The sequence below is a fragment of the Panulirus ornatus genome, chromosome 18 (assembly GCF_036320965.1).
Source record: "Panulirus ornatus isolate Po-2019 chromosome 18, ASM3632096v1, whole genome shotgun sequence".
Lineage (NCBI taxonomy): Eukaryota > Metazoa > Arthropoda > Malacostraca > Decapoda > Palinuridae > Panulirus > Panulirus ornatus.
The window spans coordinates 25,242,127-25,264,010 of record NC_092241.1 but is presented as its reverse complement, the minus strand read 5'-3'; the positions used below and the strand labels follow the sequence as shown (position 1 = coordinate 25,264,010).

Genomic DNA, 21,884 nt, shown 5'->3' with positions numbered 1-21,884 from the left:
ACCTCCCATGCTTGTCATGCCACAAGTATCTTTTGGGCAAGCCATCACTGCTTCCCTAAATACATCCCATTCCTTCCCACTCCCCTTACATCATTTGCTCTCACCTTTTTCCATTCTGTACTCAGTCTCTCTTGGTACTTCCTCACACAAGTCTCCATCCCAAGCTCACTTACTCTCACCACTCTTTTCACCCCAACATTCTCTTTTCTTTTCTGAAAACCTCTACAAATCTTCACCTTCGCCTCCACAACATAATAATCAGACATCCCTCCTGATGCACCTCTCAGCACATTATCATCCAAAAGTCTCTCTTTCACACGCCTATCAATTAACACATAATCCAATAACGCTCTCTGGTCATCCCTCCTACTTACATACGTATACTTACGTATATCTCTTTTTAAACCAGGTATTCCCAATCACCAGCCCTTTTTCAGCACACAAATCTACAAGCTCTTCACCATTTCCATTTAAAACACTGAACACACCGTGTCCACCAATTATTCCCTCAACTGCCACATTACTCATCTTTGCATTCAAATAACCCATCACTATAACCTGGTCTTGTGCATCAAAATTACAAACACACTCACTCAGCTGCTCCCAAAACACTTGCCTCTCATGATCTTTCTTTTCATGCCCAGGTGCATAGGCACCAATAATCACCCATCTCTCTCTCCATCCACTTTCAGTTTTACACACATCAATCAAGAGTTTACTTTCTTACACTCTATTACATACTCCCACCACTCCTGTTTCAGGAGTAGTGCTACTCCTTCTCTTGCTCTTGTCCTCTCACCAACCCCTGACTTTACTCCCAAAACATTCCCAAACCACTCTTCCCCTTTACCCTTGAGCTTCGTTTCACTCTTAGCCAAAACATCCGGGTTCCTTTCCTCAAACATAATACCTCTCTCTCCTTTCTCATCTTGATTACATCAACACACATTTACGACAACCCAATCTGAGGCTTCGACTCGGATGAACACTCCCCGCGTGACTCCTTCTTCTGTTTCCCCTTTTAAAAAGTTAAAATACAAGGAGGGAAGGGTTTATAGTTCCACGCTCCTGTCCCTTTTAGTCACCTTCTACGACAGTGGGAAATGCATGGGAAGAATTCTTTCTCCCCTATCCCCTGGGATAAAGTTGAAAATATGAGTCAAAAATACATTTAATACATCTAATACTAAGTATCTAACCTAACAAGCAACATAGCCTAGAAAACCTTAAACATTCTCAGAGCACTTCAACTAGCCTACAGCTGGACAAAGTCATATAACATAAAGCATATTCTATAATAAAGGGTTGAATATCTCACTATCGCAAGTCAAAAATTATGTTGGGATCATCTGCACTAATATAATGCCTGTTAGTGTTCTTAGGGCTCTTATGTGTTACTTATTTATACTGTATAATTCTAAGATAAGTTCATTACACTTACTACTTAATTTTCATACACAAACCCTATCCGACATGTGTCCGAATTCCGTTCTGACAGACCAATCGGATCTCGAAGTGGACATAAGTTGGACGCATGTCAGCATGGCATGTAGAATTTGTATAACTGTACAGCATTCTTTTATTTTATTTATATATCTATTTATTTTGCTTTGTCGCTGTCTTCCGCGTTTGCGAAGTAGCGCAAGGGAACACACGAAAGAAATGGCCCAACCCACCCACATACACATGTATATACATACACGTCCACACACGCAAATATACATGCCTATACATCTCAATGTACACATATATATACACACACAGACATATACATATATATACATGTACATAATTCATACTGTCTGCCTTTATTTATTCCCATCGCCACCTCACCACACATGGAAGAACATCCCCCTCCCCCCTCATGTGTGTGAGGTAGCGCCAGGAAAAGACAACAAAGGCCCCATTCGTTCACACTCAGTCTCTAGCTGTCATGTAATAATGCCCGAAACCACAGCTCCCTTTCCACATCCAGGCCCCACAGAACTTTCCATGGTTTATCCCAGACGCTTCACATGCCCTGATTCAATCAACTGACAGCTTGTCGACCCCGGTATACCACATCGATCCAATTCACTCTATTCCTTGCCCGCCTTTCACCCTCCTGCATTTTCAGGCCCCGATCACTCAAAATCTTTTTCACTCCATCTTTCCACTTCCAATTTGGTCTCCCACTTCTCCTCGTTCCCTCCACCTCTGACACATATATCCCCTTGGTCAATCTTTCCTCACTCATTCTCTCCATGTGCCCAAACCATTTCAAAACACCCTCTTCTGCTCTCTCAACCACGCTCTTTTTATTTCCACACATCTCTCTTACCCTTACATTACTTACTCGATCAAATCACCTCACACCACATATTGTCCTCAAACATCTCATTTCCAGCACATCCACCCTCCTGCACACAACTCTATCCATAGACCACGCCTCGCAACCATACAACATTGTTGGAACCACTATTCCTTCAAACATAACCATTTTTGCTTTCCGAGATAATGTTCTCGACTTCCACACACTCTTCAAGGCTCCCAGGATTTTCGCCCCCTCACCCACCCTATGATTCACTTCCGCTTCCATGGTTCCATCCGCTGCCAGATCCACTCCCAGATATCTAAAACACTTTACTTCCTCCAGTTTTTCTCCATTCAAACTTACCTCCCAATTGACTTGACCCTCAACCCTACTGTACCTAATAACCTTGCTCTTATTCACATTTACTCTTAACTTTCTTCTTTCACACACTTTACCAAACTCAGTCACCAGCTTCTGCAGTTTCTCACATGAATCAGCCACCAGCGCTGTATCATCAGCGAACAACAACTGACTCACTTCCCAAGCTCTCTCATCCACAACAGACTTCATACTTGCCCCTCTTTCCAAAACTCTTGCATTCACCTCCCTAGCAACCCCATCCATAAACAAATTAAACAACCATGGAGACATCACACACCCCTGCCGCAAACCTACATTCACTGAGAACCAATCACTTTCCTCTCTTCCAACACGTACACATGCCTTACATCCTCGATAAAAACTTTTCACTTCTTCTAACAACTTGCCTCCCACACCATATATTCTTAGTACCTCCCACAGAGCATCTCTATCAACTCTATCATATGCCTTCTCCAGATCCATAAATGCTACAAACAAAACCATTTGCTTTTCTAAGTATTTCTCACATACATTCTTCAAAGCAAACACCTGATCCACACATCCTCTACCACTTCTGAAACCACACTGCTCTTCCCCAATCTGATGCTCTGTACATGCCTTCACCCTCTCAATCAATACCCTCCCATACCAGGAGTACTCAACAAACTTATACCTCTGTAATTTGAGCACTCACTCTTATCCCCTTTGCCTTTGTGCAATGGCACTATGCAAGCATTCCGCCAATTCTCAAGCACCTCACCATGAATTATACATACATTAAATAACTTTACCAACCAGTCAACAATACAGTCATCCCCTTTTTTAATAAATTCCACTGCAATACCATCCACACCTGCTGCCTTGCCGGATTTCATCTTCCGCAAAGCTTTTACTACCTCTTCTCTGTTTACCAAATCATTTTCCCTAACCCTCTCACTTTGCACACCACCTTGACCAAAACACCCTATATCTGCCACCCTATCATCAAACACATTTAACAAACCTTCAAAATACTCACTCCATCTCCTTCTCACATCACCACTACTTGTTATCACCTCCCCATTAGCCCCCTTCACTGAAGTTCCCATTTGCTCCCTTGTCTTACGCACTTTATTTACCTCCTTAAATCATCTTTTCATTCTTAAAATTTATGATATTCTATAACCCCAACTGTATTTCTTGATTCTATAGGTTTTCTTTTTACATTCAGTTTTCACTATCTTTACAATATCCAAATGCCTCGCGCAGTCTCACAATAAACTTCTATCACCACATCCAATTTTTATCCAAATGCATTTCATGCCCCAATAACTTTAAGCCATCATGTTCTAAATACATCCATCACTTCATCCCTTACAATTTGCTCTAACCGTTTTCCATCCTTTCACTTCTAATTATTTAAACACAAGTTCCATCCCAACCACTTATTCACCACTTTTACCAACATTCACTGTTTCTTTTGAGACAACCTCTACAAATTTACCTTTCGCCTCAACTATACAGGCCTCACTGTGCAATAGCCCTGATCACTCTTTTAAGCACAACACAGTACAAAATTCATCCTCACTTCATACTATATTGTATTCTCTTTGTGACAATAAGCCTTTTTACATCACAAAATCTACAAGTCTTCAATTTCCAAAAAAACGAAAACAACCAGTTCAAATATTTACTGCAATTACTCATTGATCAAAACATGCAATAACCTGGCTTGCACAAAATTAAAACACATCATCAGTGCCCAAAAACTGTCTATGATCTTTCTTTCATGCCAGGGATGATTATTCTTTAAATCCAACTTCAATTGAAAACATCAATCAAGGATTCTTCACCTATACGACTCAAAGGGTAGGCTTAACTTCCTTGTCTTTCCTAAACTATTTGACTCCAAAACGATTAAAATGTCCCATTACACTGCAATCGATTATCATACTTAAGCAGAAATTCCTGTCCCAAACTTAATATCTTCCTTTCTCACTTGATTACTAACAACATTTAACAACAATCTGAGCTTCGACCAGGATGAACACTCCCCGTAACTCCTCTACTGACCGCATTCAAAAATTAAAATACACAAATGGCTTTTATCCACTCTGTCCTTTTGCACCTACTACATCCAAAGGAATCATTTGGGAAGACTTTCTCCTATCCGATAAAGTTGAAAATAAGGGTCTAAAATACATTTAAACATAAACTAAGTTTATCATGCACATCCATAAACTCTATAAATCCTGACTCTTCAACTAGCCTACAGTGGACAAAGTCATTATAACAGAAAGCAATTCTATAAACAAGTTATATCTATTATCCAATCAAAAATTTGTCAGGTCATCTCATAATATATCCTTTCAGTGTGGTTTATGTGTTACTTATTTATTATGTATAATCTAAATAAGTTCATTATTACTACTTAATTTTCATACCAACTTATCGCAATATGTCGAATCCGTTGAAGACCACTCAAACTGAATGGACAGTTGCGCATGTCAGCATGGATGTGAATTGTATATGTACCTTTTTATGTCAAATATATCTATTTATTTCTTTCGCTGATCTCCGCTAGTGCAATAGAAGGGACACACAAAGAAGTGGGAACACCCACATACAATGAATACATACACGTAGCTTACATCATTTTCAAGTGATTGCAAATCTTTATTACAAAAGCTGATGAAAAAAATGAAACTGTAGGTGGCAAACTTGTGAATCACAGGGGAAGCCTGTATAGAAGTTTCATCAGTTTCTGTTCAAAACTTGTCTTTCATAAAATGATATTTTTCAAATGAGAAAAAGTACAGCATATGATAATATATGATGCTGTGATGAGCACAGACTAACAATGATGAAAATATCATGAAAAATTCAGAAGGGATATTTCATATATCTTACAGATTTTGCTATTGGTAAGGAGGAAAACTCATTCAATTCATACATTCACATAACTTTTATAAACGTCCATTTGAATTACGGGTAAATAAGAGTAACTCAAGCAATCAGCAACATGGCTAAATATACAAAGATACCACATAATTATCACCTACTGTTTGAAAGCTGATATTGTGTTTTCATAATTTTCTCCAGCACCTGAAAAGAAAAAAATATACTTTATTCTTATGTCTGTGGCTATGCAACTAGTAGCATTTGCAGGTACTTACCCAAATATAAGTTACATAATCACTTTAGTTTTCAATACAGTTTTGAGGTTGGAGGTAAAATTCATCACAGATTGTTTTGGTGAACATAAATAGAGAGATGGATAATGGAGAAAATTTTTTCTCCATTATCCATTTTCCATTATCCCTGGGAAAAGGGGAGAAAGAATACTTCCCACATACTCCCTGCGTGTCGTAGAAGGCGACTAAAAAGGGAGGGAGCGGGTGGCTGGAAATCCTCCCCTCTCGTTTTTTTTTCAATTTTCCAAAAGAGGGAACAGAGAAGGGGGCCAGGTGAAGATATTCCCTCAAAGGCCCAGTCCTCTGTTCTTAACGCTACCTCGCTAACGCGGGAAATGGCGAATAGTATAAAAAAAAAAAATAGATGAAATTCCATTGCAATGATGGACAACACCACAATGAAAAGTTCTGTAAAACCTGAATGAAGGAAATAAAGGATTGATAGATTTGTCATGACATGAGCTATTGAAGGAAGGTTAGAAAAGTGAGAGATATAGTTCAATAAGTAGGTAGAAGTTGGTAGGCAGTCACCGATCAGGGAGGTATTTTACCAGCACTATCCATGTGGGTATTGGGAGGGTTAGAGATGGTTAAGTAGTGAACCAGTACTTCAGTGGTTGTCAAGATGCACTCCACTGATCAAGGTAAATGTCTATTCTTACTGCCTCACCCATGCTGGCATTCTGTCCACAAACATACCATCTCTACTTATCATACATAACACTTGACAGCATCCACGTAGACCGCTGGCATTCTGTCCACAAACATACAATCTCTACTTATCATATACAACATCTGACTGCACTTAACTCATACAATTCATTCTTCACAACTCTAGACTTTCCAGCTGAGAGCAATATGACCTAGCCCTGCCTTTTGGATATATGGTAGGAGCAATAGATAGGAGTAGTAGGTAGGAACATTAGATAGAAATATTAGGTAGAAGTAGTCGGCAGGAATATAAGGTGGGAGTATTAGGTAAAAGCAGTATGTTGGAACATTAAGTATACGCATTAGGTAAAAGTAATTAGAAGAAACATTTGGTTGGAGCCTTTGAAAACACTGCATTAGAGTTACCCTCTGCCAGTGGCTTGTTAAGAATGAGGCACTAAACACTAAGTAGCAGCAATGAAGTTTGCCAGTAATGGAGACTCTTTTGCTGTGGCCACTCCTTTAATGGTGTTCCTAAAGGGAATGGGTGTCAAAGATATAAACTAATATGAGAAATGTCAGAAAGCAAGAGTTCATGGATGCACTAATAAGGAAATCTAATAAGCACATCAGCAAAAAAAAAATTTCAGGTACAAGGGATGAAGGAACAAACATAGCTTGACAAGGCAGAAGCAGGGAAACTTTGTATAAATTACTTTGGAAAATGTTGGGGAAAATCCAAACTTTTTCATAAATTCATCAAGAATAAACTATGTTATACAGGCTAAAGGATACAGAGGAAAAGAGCTATAGAAGGTCACTAAAAAAAAATATGAGAACCTAAATGATATTCACATTGATTATTTATATTTTAATCATACTTTCTAGCTGTCTCCCACGTTTGTGAAGTAGCACAAGGAAACAGATGAAAGAATGGCCCAACTCACCCACATATACATGTATACACATACACGTCCACACACGCACATATACATATCTATACATTTCAACGTATACATATATATACATACACAGATGTGTATCTGGAGAAGGCATATGATAGAGTTGATAGAGATGCTCTGTGGAAGGTATTAAGAATATATGGTGTGGGAGGCAAGTTGTTAGAAGCAGTGAAAAGTTTCTATCGAGGATGTAAGGCATGTGTACGTGTAGGAAGAGAGGAAAGTGATTGGTTCTCAGTGAATGTAGGTTTGCGGCAGGGGTGTGTGATGTCTCCATGGTTGTTTAATTTGTTTATGGATGGGGTTGTTAGGGAGGTGAATGCAAGAGTTTTGGAAAGAGGGGCAAGTATGAAGTCTGTTGGAGATGAGAGAGCTTGGGAAGTGAGTCAGTTGTTGTTCGCTGATGATACAGCGCTGGTGGCTGATTCATGTGAGAAACTGTAGAAGTTGGTGACTGAGTTTGGTAAAGTGTGTGAAAGAAGAAAGTTAAGAGTAAATGTGAATAAGAGCAAGGTAATTAGGTACAGTAGGGTTGAGGGTCAAGTCAATTGGGAGGTAAGTTTGAATGGAGAAAAACTAGAGGAAGTAAAGTGTTTTAGATATCTGGGAGTGGATCTGGCAGCGGATGGAACCATGGAAGCGGAAGTGGATCATAGGGTGGGGGAGGGGGCGAAAATCCTGGGAGCCTTAAAGAATGTGTGGAAGTCGAGAACATTATCTCGGAAAGCAAAAATGGGTATGTTTGAAGGAATAGTGGTTCCAACGATGTTGTATGGTTGCGAGGTGTGGGCTATGGATAGAGTTGTGCGCAGGAGGATGGATGTGCTGGAAATGAGATGTTTGAGGACAATGTGTGGTGTGAGGTGGTTTGATCGAGTAAGTAACGTAAGGGTAAGAGAAATGTGTGGAAATAAAAAGAGCATGGTTGAGAGAGCAGAAGAGGGTGTTTTGAAATGGTTTGGGCACATGGAGAGAATGAGTGAGGAAAGATTGACCAAGAGGATATATGTGTCGGAGGTGGAGGGAACGAGAAGTGGGAGACCAGATTGGAGGTGGAAAGATGGAGTGAAAAAGATTTTGTGTGATCGGGGCCTGAACATGCAGGAGGGTGAAAGGAGGGCAAGGAATAGAGTGAATTGGATCGATGTGGTATACCGGGGTTGACGTGCTGTCAGTGGATTGAATCAGGGCATGTGAAGCGTCTGGGGTAAACCATGGAAAGCTGTGTAGGTATGTATATTTGCGTGTGTGGATGTATGTATATACATGTGTATGGGGGTGGATTGGGCCATTTCTTTCGTCTGTTTCCTTGCGCTACCTCGCAAACGCGGGAGACAGCAACAAAGCAAAAAAAAAAAAAAAAAGTGTGTGTATATATATATATATATATATATATATATATATATATATATATATATATATATATATACATATATAGACATGTACATAATTCATACTTGCTGCCTTGTTTCATTCCCGTCACCATCCCGCCATACATGAAATGACAACACCCTCCACCCATACGCGGACGAGGTAGCGCTAGGAAAAGACTACAAAGGCTACATTCGTTCACACTCATTCTCTACCTGTCATGTATAATGCACCGAAACCATAGCTCCCTTTCCACATCCAGGCCCCACAAAACTTTCCATGGTTCAGAGCAGATGCTTCACATGCCATGGTTCAGTCCATTAACAGCACGTCTTCCCCGGTATACCACATCATTCCAATTCACTCTATTCCTTGCATGCCTTTCACCCTCCTGCATGTTCAGGCCCTGATCACTCAAAATCTTTTTCACTACATCCTTCCATCTCCAATTTGGTCTCCCACTTTTCGTTCCCTCCACCTCTGACACAAATATCCTCTTTGTCAATCTTTCCTCACTCATTCTCTCCATGTGACCAAACCATTTCAAAACACCCTTTACTGCTCTCTCAACCACACTCTTTTTATTACCACACATCTCTCTTACACTTTCATTACTTACCTGATCAAACCACCTCACACCACATATTGTCCTTAAACATCTCATTTCCAGCATATCTACCCTCCTCTGCACAACCTCTATAGCCCATGCCTCACAACCATATAACATTGTTGGAACCACTATTCCTTCAAACATACCCATTTTTGCTTTCTGAGATAATGTTCTCGCCTTCCACACATTTTTCAACGCTCCCAGAACTTTCGCCCCCTCCCCCACCACAACTCACTTCCGATTCCATGGTTCCATCCGTTGCTAAATTCACTCCCAGATATCTAAAACACTTTACTTCCTCCAGTTTTTCTCCATTCAAACTTAACTCCCAGTTGACATGTCCCTCAACCCTACTGTATCTAATAACTTTGCTCTTATTCACATTTACTCTCAACTTTCTTCTTTCAAACACTTTACCAAACTCAGTCACCAGCTTCTACAGTTTCTCACTGGAAGCAGCCACCAATGCAATATCATCAGCGATCAACAATTGACTTACTACCCAAGCCCTCTCATCCACAACAGACTGCATACTTGCCCCCTCTCCAAGACTCTTGCATTCACCTCCCTAACAACCCAGTCCATAAACAAATTAAACAACCATGGAAACATCACGCACCCCTGCCGCAAACCGACATTTACTGAGAACCAATCATTTTCCTCTCTTCCTACTCATACACGTGCCTTGCATCCTCGATAAAAACTTTTCACTGCTTCCAGCAACTTGCCTCCCACACCATATACTCTTAATACCTTCCACAGAGCATCTCTATCAACTCTGTCATACGCCTTCTCAAGATCCACAAATGCTACATGCAAATCCATTTGCTTTTCTATTTCTCACATACATTCTTCAAAGCAAACACCTGATCCACACATCCTCTACCACTTCTGAAACCACTGCTCTTCCCCTTCACCCTCTCAATCAATACCCTCCCATATAATTTCCTAGGAATGCTCAACAAACTTATACCTCTGTAATTTGAACACTCACCTTTATCCCCTTTACCTTTGCACAACTGCACAATGCATGCATTCCACCAATCCTCAGGCACTTCACCATCAGCCATACATACATTGAATGTCCTCGCCAACCAGTCAACAGCACAGTCAACCCTTTTTTAATAAATTCCACTGCAATACCATCCAAACCTGCCACCTTGCTGGCTTTCATCTTCCGCAAAGCTTTCACTATTTCTTCTCTGTTTACCAAATCATTCTCCCTGACCCTCTCACTTCGCACATCACCTCAACCAAAACACCCTATATCTGCCACTATCTTCTAGCACATTCAACAAACCTTCAAAATACTCACTCCATCTCCTTCTCATATCACCACTACTTGTTATTACCTCCCCATTAGCCCCTTTCACCGATGTTCCCATTTGTTCTCTTGTCTTATGCACTTTATTTATCTCCTTTCAAAACATCTTGTTATTCTCCCTAAAATTTAATGATACTCTCTCACCCTGACTCTCATTTGCCCTCTTTTTCACCTTTTCACCTTTCTCTTGACCTTCTGCCTCTTTCTTTTATACATCTCCCTGTCATTTGCACTATCACCCTGCAAAACTCGTCCAAATGACTCTCTTCTCTTTCAGTGATAATCTTACTTCTTCAACCCACCACTCACTACCCTTATTAATCAGCCCACCTCCCATGCTTCTCATGCCACAAGCATCTTTTGCGCAAGCCATCACTGCTTCCCTGAATACATCCCATTTCTCCCTTACTCTCCTTACGTCCTTTGCTCTCACCTTTTTCCATTCTGCACTCAGTCTCTCCTGGTACTTCCTCACACAAGTATCCTTCTGAAGCTCACTTACTCTCATCACTCTCTTCACCCCAACATTCTCTCTTCTTTTCTGAAAACCTCTACAAATCTTCACCTTTGCCTCCACAACATAATGATCAGACATTCCCTCCAGTTGCACCTTTCAGCTCATTAACATCCAAAAGTCTCTCTTTCATTTACTTATTAATTAACACATAATCTAATAATACCCTCTGGCCATCTCTCCTACTTACATACATATACTTATGTATATCTCTCTTTCTAAACCAGGTATTCCCAATCACCAGTCCTTTTTCAGTACATAAATCTACAAGCTCTTCACTATTTCCATTTACAACACTGAACACCCCATGTACACCAATTATTCCCTCAACTGCCACATTACTCACATTTGCATTCAAATCGCCCATCACTATAACCCGGTCTCGTGCATCAAAACGGCTAACATGCTCACTCAGCTGCTCCCAAAACACTTGCCTCTCAAGATTTTTCTTCTCATGCCCAGGTGCACAGGCCATAATAATGACCCATCTCTCTCCATCCACTTTCAGTTTAGCCCATATCAATCTAGAGTTTACTTTCTTACACTCTAACATATACTCCCACAACTCCTGTTTCAGGAGTAGTGCTACTACTTCCCTTGCTCTTGTCCTCTCACCAACCCCCGGCTTTACTCCTAAAACATTCCAAAACCACTCTTCCCCTTTACCCTTGAGCTTCGTTTCACTCAGGGTCAACACATGCAGGGTTCTTTCCTCAAACATACTACATATCTCTCCTTTTTTTCTCATCTTGTTACATCCACACACATTTAGACATCCCAATCTGAGCCTTTGAGGATGCTGAGCATGACTCCTTCTGTTTCCCCTTTTAGAAAGTTAAAATACATGGAGGGGAGGGTTTCTAGCCCCCCGCTCCCATCCCCTTTAGTCGCCTTCTACAACATGCGGGGAATATGTGGAAGTATTCTCTCTCTCTTATCCCCTGGGACAGGGGAGTACACTGAATACTAGTGAGATAGATTGTGGAACAGGGCTTGGAAAGTGTTTAAATTGTTAGGAATGATATGAGCAGACTACTAAAAGCCCTTCATCAGCTTAAACTCAAATGAAATCTCTTCACACATTCTAAGGAAGTGGGCAGGTTGACAGGCTGCTACATATTGTTTCTAAAATCACTGAAAGAGGATGCAATAGAAAAAAGGGTGTCAATCTTTAAGTAGAGAAAGTAAGAAATTACCATGAATTACATACCAGTCTTGCTGACAAATGTGGCTTGTAAGACAATGGAAAATGTAACTCACATAAAAATGAACGGTTACTTGCAAAGGCGAAACTATCAAAACATTCATTTTATGCTTACTGAGGTGGCACGGGTAACTAAGGCCCTAACAAGGCTATTCCATAAAGCTATATTCATATATCTATTTTACTTTGTCGCTGTCTCCCACGTTAGTGAGGAAGCACAGGGAAACAGACGAAAGAATGGCCCAACCCACCCACATACACATGTATATACATACACGCCCACATACACACATATACATACCAATACATTTCAACGTATACATATATAAACATAAACAGACAGGCACATGCATAAACATGTATATGTTCATACTTGTTGCCCTCATCCATCCTGTCGCCACCCCACCACAAATGAAATGGTGTCCTCCTCCCCCCACGCACGCGTGAGGCAGTGCTAGGAAAAGACAACAAAGGACACATTCGTTCACGCTCAGTCTCTAGCTGTCATGTGTAATGCACCGAAACCACAGCTCCCTTTCCACATCTAGGCTCCACAAAACTTTCCATGGTTTACCCCAGATGCTTCACATGTCCTGGTTCAATCCATTGACAATATGTCGACCCCAGTATACAATATCGTTCCAATCTACTCTATTCCTTGCATGCCTTTCACCCTCCTGCATGTTCAGGCCTTGATCACTAAAAATCTTTTTCACTCCATCCAGCCACCTCCGATTTCGTCTCCCACTTCTCCTCGTTCCCTCCACCTCTGACACATACATCCTCTTGTCAATCTTTCCTCACTCATTCTCTCAATGTGACCAAACCATTTCAAAACACTCTCTTTTGCTCTCTCAATCACACTCTTTTTATTACCACACATCTCTCTTACCCTTTCATTACTCACTCGATCAAACCCTCTCACACCACATATTGTCCTCAAACATCTTATTTCCAACACATCTACCATCCTTCGCACAACTCTATCTATAGCCCACACCTAAAAACCACATAAAATTGTTGGAACCACTATTCCTTCAAACATACCCATTTTTGCTTTCTGAGATAATGTTCTCGCCTTCCACACATTTTTCAGCGCTCCCAGACTTTCGCCCCCTCCCCCACCCTGTGACTTACTTCTGCTTCTATGGTTCCTTCCACCACCAAATCCACTCCTAGATATCTAAAACACTTCATTTCCTCCAGTTTTTCTCCATTCAAACTTACCTCCCAATTGACTTGTCCCTTAACCCTACTGTACCTAATAACCTTGCTCTTATTCACATTTACTCTCAGCAGTCTTCTTTCACACACTTTACCAAACTCAGTCACCAGCTTCTGCAGTTTCTCACCCGTGTCAGCCACCAGAGATGTATCATCAGCGAACAACAACTGACTCACTCACTTCCCAAGCCCTCTCATCCACAACAGACTGCATACTTGCCCCTCTCTCCAAAACTCTTGCATTCACCTCCCTAACAACCCCATCCATAAACAAGTTAAACAACCATGGAGACATCACGCACCCTGCCGCAAACTGATATTCACTGAGAACCAATCACTTTCCTCTCTTCCTACTCATACAAATGCCTTACATCCTCGATAAAAGCTTTTCACTGCTTCTAGCAACTTGCCTCCCACACCATATATTCTTAATACCTTCCACAGAGCATCTCTATCAACTCTATCATATGTCTTCTCCAGATCCATAAATGCTACATGCAAATCCACTTGCTTTTCTAATTACTTCTCACATGCATTCTTCAAAGCAAACACCTGATCCACACATTCTCTACCACTTCTGAAACCACACTGCTCCTCCCCAATCTGATGATCTGTACATGCCTTCACCCTCTCAATCAATACCCTCCCATATAATTTACCAGGAATACTCAACAAACTTATACCTCTGTAATTCAAGCACTCACCTTTATCCCCTTTGCCTCTGTACAATGGCACTATGCATGCATTCTGCCAATCCTCAGGCATCTCACCATGAGTCATACATACATTAAATATCCTCACTAACCAGTCAACAACACAGTCGCCCCCTCTTTTAACAAATTCCACTGCAATACCATCCAAATCTGCCAACTTGCTGGCTTTCATCTTCTGCAAAGCTTTTACTACCTCTTCTCCGTTTACCAAATCACTCTCCCTGACCCTCTCACTTCGCACACCACCTCAACCAAAACATCCTATATCTGCCACTCTATAATCTCACACATTCAACAAACCTTCAAAATACTCGCTCCATCTCACATCACCTCTACTAGTTATTATCTCCCCATTAGCCCACTTCACTGATGTTCCCATTTGTTCTCTTGTCTTACACACTTTATTTACCTCCTTCCAAAACATCTTTTAATTCTCCCTAAAGTTTAATGATACTCTTTCACCTCAACACTCATTTGCCCTCTTTTTCACCTCTCACACCTTACTCTTGACCTCCTGCCTCCTTCTTTTAAACATCTCCTCGTCAATTGCACTTTTTCCCTGCAAAAATCGTCTGAATACCTCTCTCTTCTCTTTCACTAACAATCTTACTTCTTCATCCCACCACTCACTACCCTTCCTAATCTGCCCACCTCCCACGCTTCTCATGCCACATTTTCCCCGCATGTCATAGAAGGTGACTAAAGGGGATGGGAGTGAGGGCTAGAAACCCTCCCCTCCTTCCATTTTAACTTTCTAAAAGGGGAAACAGAAGAAAGAGTCATGCGGGGAGTGTTCATCCTCCTCAAAGGCTCAGATTGGGGTGTCTAAATGTGTGTGGACGTAATCAAGATGAGAAAAAAGGAGAGATAGGCAGCATGTTTGAGGAAAGGAACCTGGATGTTTTGGTCCAGAGTGAAATAAAGCTCAAGGGTGAAGGTGAAGAATGGTTTGGGAATGTTTTGGGAGTAAGGTCAGTGGTTGGAGAGAGGACAAGAGCAAAGGAAGGGTTAGCACTTCTGAAGCAGCTGTGGGAATATGTGATAGAGTGTAAGAAAGCAAACTTTAAATTGATATGGGTAAAACTGAAACTTGAAGGAGAGAGATGAGTGATTATTGGTGCCTATGCACCTTCTCATGAGAAGAAAGATCATGAGAGGCAAGTGCTTTGGGAACAGCAGAGTGTGTTAATAGCTTTGATGCATGAAACCAGGTTATAGTGATGGGTGATTTGAATGCAAAGGTGAGTAATGTGGCAGTTGAGGGTATAACTGGTGTACATGGGAGTTCAGTGTTGTAAATGGAAATGGTCAAGAGCTTATGGATATGTATGCTGAAAAAGGACTGGTGATTTGGAATACCTGGTTTAAAAAGAGAGATATACATAAGTATGTACATGTAAGTAGGAGTGATGGCCAGAGAGCATTATTAGAATATGTATTAAGTGATAGGTGCACGAAAGAGAGAATTTTGGATGTTAATGTGCTGAGAAGGGCAACTGGAGTGATGTCAGATCATCATTTAGTGGAGGTGAAGGTAAAGATTTTTAAAGGTTTTCAGAAAAGAAGAGAGAATGTTGGGGAAAAGAGAGTGGTGAGAGTAAGTGGGCATGGAAAGGAGACTTGTGTGAGGAAGTAACAGGAAGGACTGAATGCAGAATGGAAAAAGGTGAGAGCAAATGATGTAAGGGGAGTGGGGGGGCAATGTGATGTATTTAGGAAAGCAGTGATGGCTTGCACAAAAAATGCCTGTGGCATGAGAAAGGTGGGAGGTGGGCAGATTAGAAGGGATAGTGAGTAGTGGAATGAAAAAGTAAGATTGTTAGTGAAAGAGAAGAGAGGTGTTCAAATGATTTTTGCAGGGATGTAGTGAGAATGACTGGTAGATGTATAAAAGAAAGAGGCAGGAGGTCAAGAGAAAGGGGCAAGAGGTGGAAAAGAGGGCAAATGAGAGTTGGGGTGGAAGAGTATCATTAAATTTTGGGGAGAATAAAAAGATGTTTTGGAAGGAGGTAAATAAAGTTCGTAAGACAAGGGAACGAATGGGAACATCGATGAAGGGGATGAAGCAGTGTGGTTTCAGAAGTGTTAGAGGATGTGTGGATCAGGTGTTTGCTTTGAAGAATGTATGTGAGAAATACTTGGAAAAGCAAATGGATTTGTATGTAGCATTTATGGATCTGGAGAAGGCATATGATAGAGTTGATAGAGATGCTCTGTGGAAGGTATTAAGAATATATGGTGTGGGAGGCAAGTTGTTAGAAGCAGTGAAAAGTTTTTATCGAGGATGTAAGGCATGTGTACGTGTAGGAAGAGAGGAAAGCGATTGGTTCTCAGTGAATGTAGGTTTGCGGCAGGGTTGTGTGATGTCTCCATGGTTGTTTAATTTGTTTATGGATGGGGTTGTTAGGGAGGTGAATGCATGAGTTTTGGAAAGAGGGGCAAGTATGCAGTCTGTTGTGGATGAGAGAGCTTGGGAAGTGAGTCAGTTGTTGTTCGCTGATGATACAGCGATGGTGGCTGATTCATGTAAGAAACTGCAGAAGCTGGTGACTAAGTTTGGTAAAGTGTGTGAAAGAAGAAAGTTAAGAGTAAATGTATATAAGAGCAAGGTTATTAGGTACAGTAGGGTTGAGGGACCAGTAAACTGGGAGGTAAGTTTGAATAGAGAAAAACTAGAGGAAGTAAAGTGTTTTAGATATCGGGAAGTGGATTTGGCAGCGGATGGAATCATGGCAGCGGAAGTGAGTCACAGGGTGAGGCGAAAGTTCTGTGAGTGTTGAGGAATGTGTGGAAGTCGAGAACATTATCTCGGAAAGCAAAAATGGGTATGTTTGAAAGAATAGTGGTTCCAACAATGTTATATGGTTTTTAGGTGTGGGCTATAGATAGAGTTGTGCAGAAGAGGGGAAATGTGCTGGAAATGATATGTTTGAGGACAATATGTGGTGTGAGGTGGATTGATCGAGTAAGTAATAATAGGGTAAGAGAGATGTGTGGTAATAAAGAGTGTGGTTGAGAGAGCACAAAAGGGTGTTTTGAAATGGTTTGGTCACATGGAGAGAATGAGTGAGATAAGATTGACAAAGAGGATATATGTGTCAGAGGTGGAGGGAACGAGAAGTGGGAGACCAAATTGGAAGTGGAAAGATGGAGTGAAAAAGCTTTTCAGTAATCGGGTCCTGAACATGCAGGAGGGTGAAAGGCATGCAAGGAATAGAGTAAATTGGAGCGATGTGGTATACTGGGGTCGACGTGCTGTCAATGGATTGAACCAGGGCACGTGAAGCATCAGGGGTAAACCATGGAAAGTTCTGTGGGGCCTGGATGTGGAAAGGGAGCTGTGGTTTCAGTGCATTATTACATAATAGCTAGAGACTGAGTGTGAACGAATGGGGCCTTTGTTGTCTTATCCTAGCGCTACCTTGCGCACATGAGGGGGGAAGGTGTTGTTATTTCATGTGTGGCGGACTGGCAATGGGAATGAATAAAGGCAAACAGTATGAATAATGAACATGTGTATATATGTATATGTATGTATATTTGCGTCTGTGGACGTGGATGTATATACATGTGTATGTCGGTGGGTTGGGCCATTCTTTCGTCTGTTTCCTTGCGCTACCTCGCTAATGCGGGAGACAGCGACAAAGCAAATATATATAAATATATATATATATATATTTATCTAATTACCTATTTATTTTGCTTTGTCGCTGCCTCCCGCGTTTGCGAGGTAGCGCAAGGAAACAGATGAAAGAAATGGCCCAACCCACCCACATACACATGTATATACATACACGTCCACACACGCAAATATACATACCCATACATCTCAATGTACACATATACATACACACACAGACACATACATATATACACATGCACACAATTCACACTGTCTGCCTTTATTCATTCCCATCGCCACCTCGCCACACATGGAATAACATCCCCCTTCCCCCTCATGTGTGCGAGGTAGTGCTAGAAAAAGACAACAAAGGCCCTATTCGTTCCCACTCACTCTCTAGCCGTCATGCAATAATGCCTGAAAACCACAGCTCCCTTTCCACATCCAGGCCCCACAGAACTTTCCCTGGTTTACCCCAGACGCTTCACATGCCCTGATTCAATCCACTGACAGCACATCGACTCCGGTATACCACATCATTCCAATTCACTCTATTCCTTGCCCACCTTTCACCCTCCTGCATGTTCAGGCCCCGATCAATCAAAATCTTTTTCACTCCATCCTTCCACCTCCAATTTAGTCTCCCACTTCTCCTCGTTCCCTCCAACTCCGACACATATATCCTCTTGGTCAATCTTTCCTCACTCATTCTCTCCATGTGCCCAAACCATTTCAAAACACCCTCTTCTGCTCTCTCAACCATGCTCTTTTTATTTCCACACATCTCTCTTACCCTTACATTACTTACTCAATCAAACCACCTCACACCACACATTGTCCTCAAACATCTCATTTCCAGCACATCCACCCTCCTGCACATAACTCTATCCATAGCCCACGCCTCGCAACCATACAACATTGTTGGAACCACTATTCCTTCAAACATACCCATTTTTGCTTTCTGGGATAATGTTCTCGACTTCCACACATTCTTCAAGGCTCCCAGGATTTTCGCCCCCTCCCCCACCGTATGATTCACTTCCGCTTCCATGGTTCCATCCGCTGCCAAATCCACTCCCAGATATCTAAAACACTTTACTTCCTCCAGTTTTTCTCCATTCAAACTTACCTCCCAATTGACTTGACCCTCAACCCTACTGTACCTAATAACCTTGCTCTTATTCACATTTACTCTTAACTTTCTTCTTTCACACACTTTACCAAACTCAGTCACCAGCTTCTGCAGTTTCTCACATGAATCAGCCACCAGCGCTGTATCATCAGCGAACAACAACTGACTCACTTCCCAAGCTCTCTCATCCCCAACAGACTTCAAACTTGCCTCTCTTTCCAAAACTCTTGCATTTACCTCCCTAACAACCCATCCATAAACAAATTAAACAACCATGGAGACATCACACACCCCTGCCGCAAACCTACATTCACTGAGAACCAATCACTTTCCTCTCTTCCTACACGTACACATGCCTTACATCCTCAATAAAAACTTTTCACTGCGTCTAACAACTTGCCTCCCACACCATATATTCTTAATACCTTCCACAAAGCATCTCTATCAACTCTATCATATGCCTTCTCCAGATCCATAAATCTACATACAAATCCATTTGCTTTTCTAAGTATTTCTCACATACATTCTTCAAAGCAAACACCTGATCCACACATCCTCTACCACTTCTGAAACCACACTGCTCTTCCCCAATCTGATGCTCTGTACATGCCATTACCCTCTCAATCAATACCCTCCCATATAATTTACCAGGAATACTCAACAAACGTATACCTCTGTAATTTGAGCACTCAGTTTTATCCCCTTTACCTTTGTACAATGGCACTATGAAGGCATTCCGCCAATCCTCAGGCACCTCACTATGAGTCATACATACATTAAATAACAGTCACCCCCTTTTTTAATAAATTCCACTGCAATACCATCCAAACCAGCTGTCTTGCCAGCTTTCATCTTCTGCAAAGCCTTTACTACATCATCTCTGTTTACCAAATCATTCTCCCTAATCCTCTCACTTTGCACACCACCTCAACCAAAACACCCTATATCTGCCACTCTATCATCATACACATTCAATCTAGAGTTTCCTTTCTTACACTCTATTACATACTCCCACCACTCATGTTTCAGGAGTAGGGCTATTCCTTCCCTTGCACTTGTCCTCTTACTAATCCCTGACTTTACTCCTAAGACATTCCCAAACCACTCTTACCCTTTACCCTTGAGCTTCGTTTCACTCAGAGCCAAAATATCCAGGTTCCTTTCCTCAAACATACTACCTATCTCTCCTTTTTTCTCATCTTGGTTACATCCACACACATTTAGACACCCCAACCTGAGCCTTCGAAGAGGATGAGCACTCCCCGCGTGACTCTATCTTCTGTTTCCCCTTTTAGAAAGTTAAAATAGAAGGAGGGGAGGGTTTCCAGCCCACTGCACCCATCCACTTCAGTGGCCTTCTACGATACGTGAGGAATGCGTGGGAAGTATTCTTTCTCCCCAATCCCCAGGGATATATATTCATTCTATTTATTCACTATGCTTTGTCACTGTGTCCCGCGTTAGCGAAGTAGCGCAAGGAAACAAATGAAACAATAGCCCAACCCACCCACATACACATGTATATACATACACGTCCACACACGCAAATATACATACCTATACATCGCAACATATACATATATATACACACAGAGACATATACATATATGCACATGTACATAATTCAAGAGAGAGGCATTTGGACGATTTTTGCAGGGAAAAAATGCAATTGAGTGGGAGATGTATAAAAGAAAGAGACAGGAGGTCAAGAGAAAGGTGCAAGAGGTGAAAAAAAGGGCAAATGAGAGTTGGGGTGAAAGAGTATCATTAAATTTTAGAGAGAATAAAAAGATGTTCTGGAAGGAGGTAAATAAAGTGCGTAAGACAAGCGAGCAAATGGGAACTTCAGTGAAGGGCGCAGATGGGGAGATGATAACAAGTAGTGGTGATGTGAGAAGGAGATGGAGTGAGTATTTTGAAGGTTTGTTGAATGTGTTTGATGATAGAGTGGCAGATATAGGGTGTTTTGGTCGAGGTGGTGTGCAAAGTGAGAGGGTTAGGGAAAATGATTTGGTAAACAGAGAAGAGGTAGTGAAAGCTTTGCGGAAGATGAAAGCCGGCAAGGCAGCAGGTTTGGATGGTATTGCAGTGGAATTTATTAAAAAAGGGGGTGACTGTATTGTGGACTGGTTGGTAAGGTTATTTAATGTATGTATGACTCATGGTGAGGTGCCTGAGGATTGGCAGAATGCGTGCATAGTGCCATTGTACAAAGGCAAAGGGGATAAGAGTGAGTGCTCAAATTACAGAGGTATAAGTTTGTTGAGTATTCCTGGTAAATTATATGGGAGGGTATTGATTGAGAGGGTGAAGGCATGTACAGAGCATCAGATCGGGGAAGAGCAGTGTGTGGTAGAGGATGTGTGGATCAGGTGTTTGCTTTGAAGAATGTATGTGAGAAATACTTAGAAAAGCAAATGGATTTGTATGTAGCATTTATGGATCTGGAGAAGGCATATGATAGAGTTGATAGAGATGCTCTGTGGAAGGTATTAAGAATATATGGTGTGGGAGGAAAGTTGTTAGAAGCAGTGAAAAGTTTTTATCGAGGATGTAAGGCATGTGTACGTGTAGGAAGAGAGGAAAGTGATTGGTTCTCAGTGAATGTAGGTTTGCGGCAGGGGTGTGTGATGTCTCCATGGTTGTTTAATTTGTTTATGGATGGGGTTGTTAGGGAGGTAAATGCAAGAGTTTTGGAAAGAGGGGCAAGTATGAAGTCTGTTGGGGATGA

General features: G+C 41.4%; 1 protein-coding gene across 1 annotated transcript in view; it reads right to left on the bottom strand.

Annotated features, from left to right (window-relative positions):
• Window positions 1–21,884, bottom strand: part of LOC139755007 (lysophospholipase D GDPD1-like) — a 183,328-nt gene that overhangs the window by 139,703 nt on the left and 21,741 nt on the right. The window contains exon 2 of the mRNA XM_071672915.1: window positions 5,695–5,737. Within this exon, the coding sequence (XP_071529016.1) occupies window positions 5,695–5,737 (43 nt within the window). The remainder of the gene's footprint in view (window positions 1–5,694; window positions 5,738–21,884) is intronic.